The 14,155-nt window shown below is 30.6% G+C and overlaps 1 protein-coding gene across 1 annotated transcript in view; it reads right to left on the bottom strand.

Annotated features, from left to right (window-relative positions):
• LOC143197617 (zwei Ig domain protein zig-8) overlaps positions 1 to 14,155 on the bottom strand; it is a 653,866-nt gene that overhangs the window by 39,501 nt on the left and 600,210 nt on the right. Inside the window, exon 4 of the mRNA XM_076406184.1 lies at positions 2,146 to 2,257. Coding sequence (XP_076262299.1) covers positions 2,146 to 2,257 — 112 coding nt within the window. The remainder of the gene's footprint in view (positions 1 to 2,145; positions 2,258 to 14,155) is intronic.

Here is a 14,155-nt window from a genome sequence, read left to right on the forward strand (position 1 = left end):
TTTAGTTTAGCGTTTATTTTCAATTTAAGAGCTGTAACTTTGTTGTGAAAATGTATTTCATTCAATTTTTTCTCCACGTCGTCTTTCTGTTAAACCTGTAAATTTTGATTAAAAACTAGATACGTTACTTCGCAACGTTGGACCTACAGAGTTTTAAGGCGTCGGCATTAGAAAGATCAAAAAGGCATTCCCGGTCCAGGGAGAAATCCGTTCGCTTCTTCTTTTTTAGAAATCCAGATTCCAAATGTGCTTTGGAAAACTCAATTTACAGAAGAGATGTATTGTATCAAAACATTTTGAATCTGTAAGTACTTTGTTTTACTTTTTTTGATTCGCATTAGTTGTCCTAATTCAAATAATAAATGTTAAAAAGTTTTAATTAAATATGGATAACGTAAAAATTTTCAGCGTATTCAAATTTTAAACACCTTACAAAGAAAAAAATATTCCCAGTCTACAGAAGGCACAAAATTCGATTTTCTTTTAGTAAAGTATGAGATTTCAAATATATTCTGGAAACTAAATGTGATGGAATAGTATATAAAACTCCGCTTCTCGTTTTAAATTAAAGCAGTTTCGTGCTCTATTATTAATTTTTAGTTCAATATCACCTTAGTTCTACTTCTATTAAGGTACGTTTAAAGTTTTTGTTTTCTTGGTGTAAATTATAACTGAGAAAATTTTTTATGTTTTAAATACAAACATTTGATGTTGATTTGAAGATACATATTTTTATATATTTCCTAATTTTCAAGTAGTTTTCTCTTTAATTTATTATACAATTACTTCAGTTTCAAAGCATATTGCTACATTCTGATAAAGATTAACATTCATCACACTAGTAAGGCCAGTAAAGTTAGTAGTTTATCGTTTTTTGGGTATATAGATCTCTTAGAGTTTTAGAGTTTTTCTAATAGAAATCTAATGTTTTCGTCCATATACAACTATATAAACCTGACCTGAAATTTATTTAAAAAACTTTGAAAACTTTATTTAAAACCTGAAGGAGTAAATAGAAGTACAAGTCAATTCTTTATAATGCTTCAAATTCTTTTAAATAATAATTTATCATGGGTGTTGAACATAGGACATTTATATATTTTTTTCATAACGAACGGTTACTATTGCAACTTAACTATGACAAATTTTATGGTCAAACTGAAGTGCGTGGAATTTTACGTTACTCCGGAAGAAGGTATATAGAAACAAGATATAGATAAAATTCAATATTGTGTTAAAAGTTTTAAGTCAATCTATTAATTATTATTCTAGTTTTATGAACACGTTTTTACACACATATAAATTATTAAATAAACAACAGGTGGAAGCATATTATTAAAAGAATTATACATCAATATTCATCTTTCTCATCATTACTATCTTTAACTTTGAAATCTTTATTTTTGAAGCATTTTGAAAAATACATTTATCTGTTATCTCAAGCCGAAACCAAATTGATATGATATATATGTTTACACTTTGAGGACATAATAATAAATACTGTTGCTTGTAATATTGAAAGCAGTAGAATATTATGCAATGTCTTATTTAAAAGAAGGAATAATATGAAATTTTAAAAAATGTATAAAAATTAACATAAAATATATGCGGGAATTTTAAAGAAGTAATTAAAGATCATGATTGCTGACAATATAAATCTGTTAGTAAGAGGATGATTGTTGTTAGTGCCATGGTTTAATAAATACTTGCCAACACAACATCCATTTTACTATTTTTAGCTTCGAGAATTTCATTTTGTTACTAAATTAAAATAAAATTATATCTAATCATCATTCTCTGCTGTAAGAAACAGCTGCATAATAAAAACCAAAATTTAATGAAGTAAAAAAAATAAATTAATATAAAACAGATTGAATGATTCAATAATCCATTAATGTTCAGACCCCTATATGTTTATTAATTTATAATTACTAATGTTTAATTAGGATACGACCTACTTAGGGTTCTATCTTTGGTAAATATCAATTAATATATTAATAAGGAATCGATATCACGGAATGAGTAGAAGAAAAAGGCAGGGAACATATTTTCCGAGGCTGTAAAATAATGGTTTTACTGTTGGGCGTGTGTGAATTGTGTCCAAAATTTCGTCGTTTTTTCGTGAGAAACAGTAATTAATCTTACCAGTATATGAAGCTAGGGGGATCTGGTGTCTGTAGTACTTCACATGTTAGGTTTATGTCACTTCCACTCTTGATATGTAGCTCAGGATTACCGATTATCTTTGCCTTGGATACTGAAACAATTAGGAAAATTTTGTTAAACAAATATCATCACCTAAGTATAATGGTACTATGAATGCCTTAAATTTTCATATGAATCATAGCTTGACAATGATTTATTATGTGAATATTATTTTTAGTGCAATTAAATAATCTTAATATTATACTTTACAGGCATTAAAAGGTAGTCATTTATACTGTATATATTATTATATTTTAAATTAATATGGACCTATAGTGGCAGCAAAACAGAACTATAGTTTCTAATTATGTGAGCGTCAGGGGAATTGTATTCTGGTGTACCAGAAATCTATTTATCAGTGAGTTACACAAGAAATTGGAAATAAACAGCCAGGAAGACAACCAGTAAATTCCAGATCTAGCCATCCAGTCCTTCGACAAGATAAAAAGACCCAAGGGTATAAAATATAAAATATAAATATAAAAATTAAATAATAAACGTATTTTCGATAGTTATTGATATTTTAAATTAATTTTTACGATATTTGCCGGCTTGGCTCCTACTGTTGCGATAGCCATGGGTTCGAATCCTTCTGGGGCATGGTCGTAAATTTATGTTTGTGATTGTTTAAAATTTGTGAATGTTCTAGGCAAGAGTGTAAAATCCGACAAGGAAAATGATCCCAGTCACGCCAGTAACCAGGCTGGGTAAGACCGGATGTCTAGTTGGTCACTCGCCAGTCGGTAGGCTTAATGCTGAGGAGAGGGGTTAGGAGCCCACGTTAAAACTTTAGGCCCAGTCCAGATAAACCCACAGTGGGTAAAAGCAGACTTTAAAATATATAAAAAAAAAATTATGATATAATTATTCGATAGCCCCACAGAGTAAAAGATAAGATCGAGAAACACCTCTGTAAGTGGCAATAAAATCTGCAACGATAATTGCATGTGGCAGTAAATAATGAAATAACTAGCGTTTCTTTAGATTGCGCTAAAAGCCCATGTTAAGTGTAAAAGTAGGAAACTATGTATTAGGTAGTGCAAATTTATTAATGTTCTTTGACAGCAACTGTACATTTAGCTCACGAAAGGCAAAGCGCCAGAGAAAATAAACCTAACGTGGAACTGAAAACAATTATTACTAACAATGCCACGCAGTCATTTATCATAACACTTTGGCAGAGACATAGCATTTTTTTATTGCTAACGATAAATTAAACTACAATCATGGACAGTTGGTAATCAAGCCATTTTTCAATGCCAATGTTCATAAAATGTGAAATAATAATACATTGATGCTCACACCTTTCATTTACGAGGGTTCAATAGAAAGGTATTTTGTTACAGTTTATTTAACTTAGCTCTAGGTTTAGTTTAACCTTAACAGTCAAAAACAAATATTTTCTTTGTTAATCCATAAAATCAATGCAAATGTTTAGTAAATTGTATTATTTTTTTAAATATACATTACCATTAAAATGTTTGGAAACAATAAGGTAATTAATAAAGAAACAACAATTAAACATATAAGTTATGATTTATTACACTCTTAATAAAGCGTTAGACTAACAATTTGTTGAAGTTAAATATAATTGAAAACTGAATACATTTTTCTTTAAATGTTGGCCCCGTCAAATAGTCTAATAATTTAATCTCTAATAATTTTTACCAATTTTTACCATTTAGTTACCAAATAGTAGGGAAAATATATTTAATCTAATGTGATTGTTTTAGTCGTACAAGTGTGCATGAAGTCGGTATATATCTCTATAAGATTCGAATGCCAACCAGACAGAAGAAAATAAAGGCTTCTAACTAAACTCACTGAATATTCACTGCTGTTCACTAGTGAACGACTATATATATTTTTAAAGAGTCAATATCAAGTATCTGGTCTCTTGTACATGAAGTAATTCGATGGTCTATACTTCATCAGGTTAAGGGTAATTAATACATGTTTGATTGAACAATGTGATTTTATCAAGTTTTTACAGCCTAGTATGTGTGTGTTATGAGAAAAAGCAGTTTCATATATTTCATGTCTAATGTTGTCACTGAAGTTAAGTAAAGTAAAAGAAACTAAGCACAGATCTAGTTTAAGAATTCATACGAGAACTTAGAAGATGTTAAAGCATGTCCGACACAGATTTTGTAAATTACTTAATGAAGTATTGTAGTTACATATGCTTATAAGTTTGTAAGGATATTATTAAAAGAAACTTCAAAAATAAAACTTGTGCATTTTATTCACATAAATAATTGTACAATAGTGGATACACTTTTTCGTTCTACAGAGCTGCTAACAGTTTAAAAAAATCAAAAATCTATCATGAAATATATTATTTAAACCTTATTTGTATTGTAGTTACTATGAACTATGTAAAATTAATATTAAATACATTTGTACTTGAATCTTCAAATTACCATCATAAAGTTTTCTAGTAAGTTTGCTATCGATACAATTTTGATTTGTCTTAGCAAACATAGAGCACTTGATTTCAGTAATACTATTCTCACAGTTCCCAAATAGCGATTGTGCTATTATTGCTTACCCTTTCGAGTTATTACCTGCACTTAACAATTTTCTTGCCAGGTGTTATAGTGATAGAATTTTTGCTTAATGTTCGTCAATATTCTATCACATTTCATGGTTAGTGTATTTTCAATACTCACTCATTTCAATTCTATAAAATTTATAGTATTCTTTTTAAAATTATTATTTCAGTTACTGTAACACCGTAACATAATCACTACCGACGAATAGATTATGGGCAAATTTAGATTGTTTTTCGTTTATCTTTTCTTTCCGTTAGTAGTACAAAACCAATTTTTTAATTGTAAAATAGAAGATAGGTAATTCAAGTAGAAATGAAGTGCACTAAAATCTTCGAATGTTGGAATGCGGAAATGATGGTTAGGAAATTGTAAGTGACGTCAATATTTTGTAGCTCTTCGTATTGGCACTTGACGTAACATGCCGAACTTTGAAATGTCGTGTTTTATTTCCGGTAAAATCTTGGTAATCCCACTTTTAATTCTAATATAAATGTGTTTTTTTATATATATATTTTAAGTCTACTTTTATCAACTATGGTTTTATCTGGTCCGGGCCTAACGTTTAACGTGGGCTCCGAATCACGGTCCTCAGCATTAATTAAGCCTACCGACTGGCGAGCGACCAACTTTAGAAATCATCCCAGAAGACTTCTTACTTCTTCTTATAGGTCTTACCCAGCCTGGTTATTGGCGTGACTGGGATCATTTTCCTTGTCGGATTTTACACTCTTGCCGAGAACATTCACAATTTTTAAACAATAACAAACATCAATTTACGACCATGCCTCAGCAGGATTCGAACCCGCGGCTACCACAACAGTAGGAGAACCGTCCCATCGCCTTTACCACTGCGCCACCAAGCCGGCTAAATGTGTTTTTGATAATTTATTGGCGGCGTAGTAACTATTGTGTTTATAAAACACGTACGTCGGTTTTTTAAAGTTGGGTTCGAATCCCGCAGGGCATAGATGTAATTTATATAAATGTCAATGTCCTTAGGCAAATATATTCTATATTTATAGTGAAAATAGAATAACGTAAAAATAAACAATTAAAATTCAATAATTATAAAAATAATTATCTATCCACATATATTTATATAATTAATTCAATAATACGGAAACAGATATATATAAACAGAAACAGATTTATAAACATAAAATATTATCTATTTTTAATAAAATTTAATACGAAATTATATTTCCCTATCATGACAACAATATGGAATTAATCATTGTATTAAAATTAATTCTCAATTAATATTTTGATCTCCAAAAATGTTTTATATTAATTTCAAATAGTATGCAATAATATAAAATTCAATCCTTTCGAACGAATCGAACACAAAAAAGGCCATGGAATACTGGCCGGATTTATCGGAATAAAGCACACCCACATTAATGTTTTGTTGGTCGCAAAAAATGAACATAATCAGCTTTGATATAATGCGGTGGCCATCTTATACTCCGATTACCCACTTCCAAAAATGATGCCCTTTTTTCCTTTCCGTACAAGACACGCAGCCTCTGAACAAAAAAATGGTGTACAAACCAGATAACGTAGAAATGATTACAGAACAGTTTCAAAACGAAAATACAAGTTAGATTAATTCGTATTTTTTAGTATATGTCTTTAATCATAAATAAATATATAGATTTCTTTTGATATAGAAAAAAAGTATTGCGATTTTGTGGTAGTAAATTTACCCAAATATTTTTTTAAATTTGATTGATGGGTGATTGGGTTTGGGTCTCCTTGTTTCTACAAGAAACTATTACTAAGGATGTTGATCTCGGAGAAAAATATCGACATTTCGGTAATTTAAAAAATATTATGTCAAAATATATGAACGATAACGTCGATGTTACTTTTGCCATTATCGATATTTGTTCACTCCGACCCCATTTTTCCACGCAAAATAAACTTGATGACAGAGAGCGGAGAAATCTCAACACAAAAGTTCGATATGCTCATTCTAAAGCACTAGGTTATCGTATCTAGCTTTTTGAGCTTCAGTTCTACTTTTCACAAAACTTTTTTTGATGACTAAGGGGGAAAAATCTCAAAAAAAGTTCGATACTGTCTTTGAAAAACCATATCAATGTTTTAATTTACAATTCAAAAGTTCGATACTGTCCTTTACAGCTATCGATACTTTCTTGAAACAAATATCGATAAAATCGATATATCGGCAAAAAAATATCGCCGAAAAATATCGAAAGTTAATACTGTGACTGGATATCTTTGTTTAATGTTTAAATGGATATTGCAAAGTATCGTAAGAATGATAATTATTTTGGATCATGTGCACCGTGTTATCTCTGAGTTTTATACGAATATATCGATATTTAAATGGGCTGCCAGCTATAACAAATTTAACTTCATTAACAGTTGGTTCTGATGGTATATTCAACAATGAAAGTGAATCTTATCCTGATGCGAAGCAAAAACTATGTAGTTAAATGCATGACAATGTGCATTTCTTTCATATTGCCGATGACAACTGACAAAAAATCCTGGAATCTTATAGCTACCTCGTATACTACCATTTTCTAGAATTAAAAAGCAACAGTTTTAAAGTAGAAATAAAAATCGCTTCGTTAAAATATTTAAATAAATCTTTAACATTTTCATCAAGCTAGTAACATAGTCATTGAGACCTTTTCGCATAAATTTATTACAAAACTACAATACATGCACTGTTACCGTTTAAATGCTAATTTAACATTGAACGCGTTGTGGTCTCTACAATTCTCGATACGGTTGCTGGTTACCTTATTCCATTCTCCCTAGCAATGAACTATTTGCAGATTTCATATTATTCTCTATAATATTAAACAGGCTTTTTGTTTCGAGTCTTCAATAAATGTGCAATAATAGTATGGATATAGATCGAGATGATAGTCTCCTTATGATTGCTGACTATTAGACATTATTACACATATTTTCTGGGTGTAAATAAAACTTATAAATTAAAATATTTTTAGATTGATGAAATGATGTTCGTTTTTATCCATGGAATACTAATCTAAATATCTAACCATCGTATTAGAAATTAGAGTTGAAACATCATTTAATAATTATTCAAGTTCTTAGCTTAAATATATACCCGGCGGTTTACACTTTAACAAAAATAACAATTGTTTATAGTTTCTTATTACAACTTGCTTCTGAAGATTCACAATCTAGTTTATGGTTTAAGTTCTGAAACCTTGGTTTCTATTAGACTATGTTTCTTTATAAATAAGTACCGAAAATTGGACATACAAACTTATGTTTGGTTAAATACCTAAATTAAAACTATTTAAAAATAAACCAACAAACCAATCAACATTTTGTAAAATCTGAACTGAATGAATTTTGATGCCATTTAAGCATCCCACAATAATGCGAATATTACACTAAAAGAACGTTATATCTTTCAAGAAAATCCAGTAACATATTTGGGACAAAACGCTGACATCTATGACCCTTTTTAACAGGACAGATACATAAAAAATATAAAATATCTAAAATATTCATAACAGTTACCATTGATGTATTAAAAAGTCACGAACAGTCAGAAAAATTAATTTATATTCAGTCAAGTTAGTTGCTCACTGTGAATTTTTTGTTATTTTTCTGGAAAAAAATAGTTCGATCTAAATTTTGAGCTACTTTTTCGGTTCTTTGATAAGACTATAAGTACTATGGTGATAGTCAAGTGAACTGATGGTAAATAAAGCAGATGAGGTAGGACATCTCAGTGTAGCGCTTCCAGTACATCATTACTCTAGTACTTACTCTTACTACCTCAATATTTGACCTAAATATATTAGCATATTTTTTGGTATAAGCAAAGATAAGTTTTAAGTTTTTCGTAATAAGTTTGAAGTTTCAGACATACGGTATTTAATTCCTCAAGTATAAACCATCTTTAGCTAAGGCTTCTCCATAACTGTCAAACATGATAGGGATTCCTTGATTCCTGAATTTCTTCTTGTCATTGAAGGCGATCTAAGAATCGAGATACCTTAATAATGCTGCTGCGTCATATCAAAATGTTTATTTCAGTTCTAACGATTTTAAAGTGGTGATTTTGATGTTAATGACAAAGAATAGGCCGGAGGAACAAACATTTCGAAGACAGTCAATTGCAAGACTTATTAAATGAAATCCTATCTCCAACTCTCAAAAAACTTTCAGACAACCTAACAGTTGATGTTTACATGCAGCACGAATTGACTGGAAATGCCAGTTCGAACCGTTTTAATATCACGGTTTCGTTGCTTGGCAGGCAAAAAAAGAAATGTTTTCTGTGAAGAAGATGGGAATTATTTTGACTGATATATATTGTATCACTTTCTTCCAGTAAATGCTACTTAAAGTGAAAAATGATTATAGTACATGTAAGCGTCATATATTTGAATACTCAGTACTTATATATCTATAAATATATAAAAGCAAAAGAGAGAAACAATTTATTGCTAGTTGAAATTTTAATTCAAACAAAGGCCCACATATAGGGAAAGTTTAGTATTCGTAAGGCGAGGGAAATGATATAACACGTGCACCAAAACCCTTCAGAATAAACTTGTCACAAAAGTACATAAACAAACAATAAATTCTCGGTTGCCGCATAAATGCTAATTTAACGTTGAATGGATTGCGCCTCTTTTGAGTTCTCGATACGGTTGCTACTTACCTTATTCCATTTCTACTAATCAAGTATTTGCAGTTTCAATATTACGGGCTGGCAGAAGTGAATAGACAATTGTTTACTCCCGCTATAATTGTATTTACTGAAAATCATTGTGTAAGGTTTGAAGAAAAAGACCCCATCCTGTGTGCTGATTCGAAATTTAACACTTGAGTAAGATTGTTATTTGAGAACAGTGAGAATGTGTATTCGGTGTTAATGAATGTGGATGGTTTTACTGATATCATCCAGGATGATTATGTATTTAAATGATGAATTAATTACGTATTTTAATTCGATTATGTTAGTTCGTTGCTTCAGAATTTTGGTACGATATTTTAGAACATTTGGTACAATTATTTGATTATTTCGTTTGGTATATTCACAATAAAACTTTATTTCTTTTCGTGGAATAGTGGTTTAATGGTTGTAGATTGCTTCGTGGTTAGCAGATTTGGTTCCAAATAGTTTTCCGTGGGTTTGTTGAGTTTACTGCAGTTTTAGCCTTTCAAGGACTAGCTTTTCAATTTTTTAGTTATACCAACTATTTATGTTGACCTGGAATATTTTTACGCCATTTCTAAAACTATAATAAATCTTTGAAAGATCAATTACCGATATCATTAACTTGATGAAATGAAAGTTCATAGCCACTTGATTGATTCGTTTAGGTATGCTTAAGTTGCTGTGTTGTCATTGCTTTGCATTGCTTTATATTCTCGATCTGTTCACTGCTGTTTTACTCAAGATGGGTGGCGCTATATGAATGATATTAATCTATGATATATAGGGTCTATATATCCATCCTAATCATGTTATATTTTTTTCCCATGAAGATAGTTATTACAGAATAGCGCAGACACGCTTTCTTGGTATACTTTGCTTTACTTGGTAGTCCTTGATTTATATTTTGATTGACAAATTCAGCTACACGATTGATTTCCAATATACTTTAATTAATACAGCAATGGCTCGTTTCTAGTGTTTAAAATCTACTTGCTGTTCACAGCCTGTTTATTATATAACTTCCACGAATCCTCTTCCTCATCCTTATTCCATCGTTATCGCTAGATAAAAAAACTTAAAAGAAAAACCGACAGACTAGACTTTAGTAGGGTGCTGAGGAAATATAATATTAAAGTAATCTTGTATTACTACATAGGAAGATGTTTCAAGTATTCTCAAACCCTAAACTAACAGGATTCCATTACACATAAAATAGAACTTTCCACAATCGCTTTCCACAATCTCCTGAAATTGAGAAAAAGGAAAATCCGAGAGACTGATAAGTAGATAAATCAAGAAACACCAATGGTAACACTGGGTGACAGCATTTAGTTCAACAAGGTCGAGCTCCTGGCTACCCCACAAAATTTTGAAAGAAAAGTCTTGTACCTGCTTAAATAGAATAGTGCCCTTATCAGAGTTCTTGCTTTGAGAATGTAATTATTGCCAACTATCAGTAAATGAAAAAATTCGACTTCAAAACATAATACATACAGGGGATGTATAAAATTATATGAACACCTGATATATACAATATATTTATTTATTACTAAGGTTTTGAGCCACCAATTGCTTCTAAAGCAGCTACAATTTTTCGCGGAATAGATTCGTAGAGTCTCTGAATACGAATATTTTTCGATTATTGTACCAAAACATCATCAAATTGCCTTAGTGATGTTGGAGATGGAAATCTATTCACTCTCTGCTCTACAATTCACGTTTCAATTATGATGATGTGAACTTGGTTTTTAAGCTCTAAAGTACTCTTGTTCAAAACTCGACAGTATTAGCCCAGTTCTTTGGGATGAAAAAATTATTTTCTTCGTGGATACCTGTAAATAGTTAAAAGAATAAACGAATATAATCTTTGGAACCATTTGGATGCAAAAATTCGTTTAGAACCACCCTACTTACAAAATAAAAAACATTATTAATTTTAAATTAATTTAATAACATTTTTCAGTCATTTTTATAATTATACATTAGTTTCATTTCTATGAATTTACTGAAAAACATAAGTAATCTGAGTTATTTTTCTTGTATGTGTGTACTGGTTTATTCGATTAAAAATTGGTTAAAAAAAGCTGATACGGCACTGGATAAAACAAGCAAAATTTCGCAATGGCAAAACGGTTTTTGTTAGCTTACGACAAACCGTGACCGACAATGAATTGTCTGATTATTATTGTAACTCCACTGTCAGTCAGGTGGCATACTAAAGCCCCTTGAACAGTGACATAAAACAGTATTTTCTCTGCTACGATGTTACAGCCAGTCAAAACAGTTATTAAGGGTGATTTGTAGATAGGGAATTGATAAAGTGACCATGCTAATGATAAATGGTCTGACCGCAGTGTAACACTAATTGATATGCCTAGTACGCCTACAGTATTTCCACCTTTTCACTTTGGGTTATTGAATTTGTAATTTTGCAGGCACGAAACATAGGCCTTCACGATCAGAACGAGAAAATCCTTATATATTATCCTGCCTGGCGAATAATTGCCTTCTGTCTAATCGATTTTTGCATTAATATTAACCAATATTCTTATATTTAACATAATTTGTTATAAATATAGAGCATGAAATTGGCAACGAAACTATGATGTCACTTTATATTTTAAAATGTTAGGGTTGTGAGTTCATTCTGAGGGTATTAAACATTTTTTTAGCAACGTTAATGTCGAAGTTTGTTTTTTTATCACACGTTGACGTACCGCAAATTGAAAATGTTACTACAGCTATATTTGCTGATGATACTACGATAGTTCCTGTTGAAGACTATAGCGATCAAGTATTCAGAAAAATGCAACGCGTAAATAATAAATAAGTGGAGCCAGATAGTTGAGGATAACATTTATTCTGTTCATATACCACTAAATATAAATATAAACTAAATATAAATAATACTATTACCTTATGCAGTAACAATGAATATGAATGAATTGGTATGAATCTCGATGCAAAACTTCGTTGGAAGGAGCACATCAAAAAGTCAAGAAAATCCATTCCCATGTAAAAACCAAAGTGTTGAAACTCTTGGACAACACTGAACTAGGATTCAAACTCAAGATAACTAAACCGTATGATCGTATCTAGTTATGTAGTAAAGTAATTTAAATGGCAAAAACTCTGTGAAAAGTGCTATTAACCTTTATTTTATTAGAGACTAAGTGAGGACGATTGGACCTTCCTAGATAAGTACCTAGTTTTAAGTTACTGTAGAAAAAAAGTTAGTCGGTAATGACTAGTAGCAACATACTAATAAATCAAAATAAAAAACAAAACAATCATCAAGTCATCTAGTACTGGATGACAATTGAAATTTATATAGCCCATTATGTCAGTATAGGTTTAAATGTATTTGAAGTGATGACTTCAATAGAGTTCACAAAGAACATAAACTTATAACTTAGATTTAAATAAGAAGTTCTAACTGGTATTACTCCTTCTGATTATCCCTAATTCAGATTGATGTCTGAGTAACTCAAAATTTTTACGAAGACTTGAAAATCCAGTCTGCTGTCTTAAATATAGCAAATTCAACAATTCTATTGATAGTAATATAATATAATATAATTCTATTGATCTCCTTTTAGGTAGGTTTATGAATATTTCTTGTACTGGTTTATCAAGTTTTTTAAAATAAAATTCCTGGCACTCATATAATCGAAATTATCGCAAAACGTTCATATTGTTCAATACTTTTGTGAAACTCCATCTAGCTGTAAACAGTAGAACTTGGTTGGCGCAGTGCTAAAGGCAATAGGGCGGTCCACCTAGTGTTGCGATAGTAGCGGATTCAAATGCTGCATAATGTATGTTTATGATTGTTTAATATTTGTGATTGTCCTAGGCAAGAGTGTAAAATCCGATAAGTAACCCGATGAATGTTTTTTGGGATGATTTTTAAGTTGATCACTCGCCAATCGGTAGGTTAAATGTCGAGGACCGTGGTTCGGAGCTCACGTTAAAGAGTAGGTCTAGTCTAGATAAACCCTCGTTGGTAAAAAGGAGACTTTAAAAAATATATAAAAAAAGTAGAACATGAAAGTCGAAACGATTTTAATATTTCATATTTTAGAGAGTGTTCACAATGGGTAACTTTAAAAATTAATTTTTTACCTTTTGTTATCAGTATAGGTGAAACTTATTCTAACTCAAAACAAGAGACTGGCTGTGGTAAGAATGGCGTAAACTTGCTATTATGGCGTCGAAGTGAGTTTGCGTAGAGGAGCAGACCACGAAAATGTCATCTTAAGTTTTTATGATTTAAAAAGTTTTTTTTGTGAATTACCTCCAAACTGCTAAAATAACAAACTCTGGATGTTACTGTAATTTTTTAGATCAATCATATCAAACATTCACGAAAAAAGAACTAGTTTACAGAACATAACCATTGTAAAATGAATGAATTAAAATACGAATTGTTTCAACATCCAACTTATTCGCCAGATCTAGCTTACCTAATATCTGGATTTTCTCAGATTTCAAGAGGAACGAGGAGATAATAATTGCTGTAGAGGGATATTTTACAGGCCATGGAGAACAGTTGCAATAAGTGTTGAATTTGGGGGAAAGTTTGATGAAAACTAAAGTCATTTTTAGAAAAATAATAAACTTTTTATAACATATGTCATACATATGAGAAATTATAATAGAGCAGCTAAAAATATTAGTAATGCGAGGGTAGTTTGATAACTCATTTCTC

Source organism: Rhynchophorus ferrugineus, unplaced genomic scaffold (assembly GCF_030347505.1).
Source record: "Rhynchophorus ferrugineus isolate W39M unplaced genomic scaffold, kcgeb_rfMv2 rfM5, whole genome shotgun sequence".
Lineage (NCBI taxonomy): Eukaryota > Metazoa > Arthropoda > Insecta > Coleoptera > Curculionidae > Rhynchophorus > Rhynchophorus ferrugineus.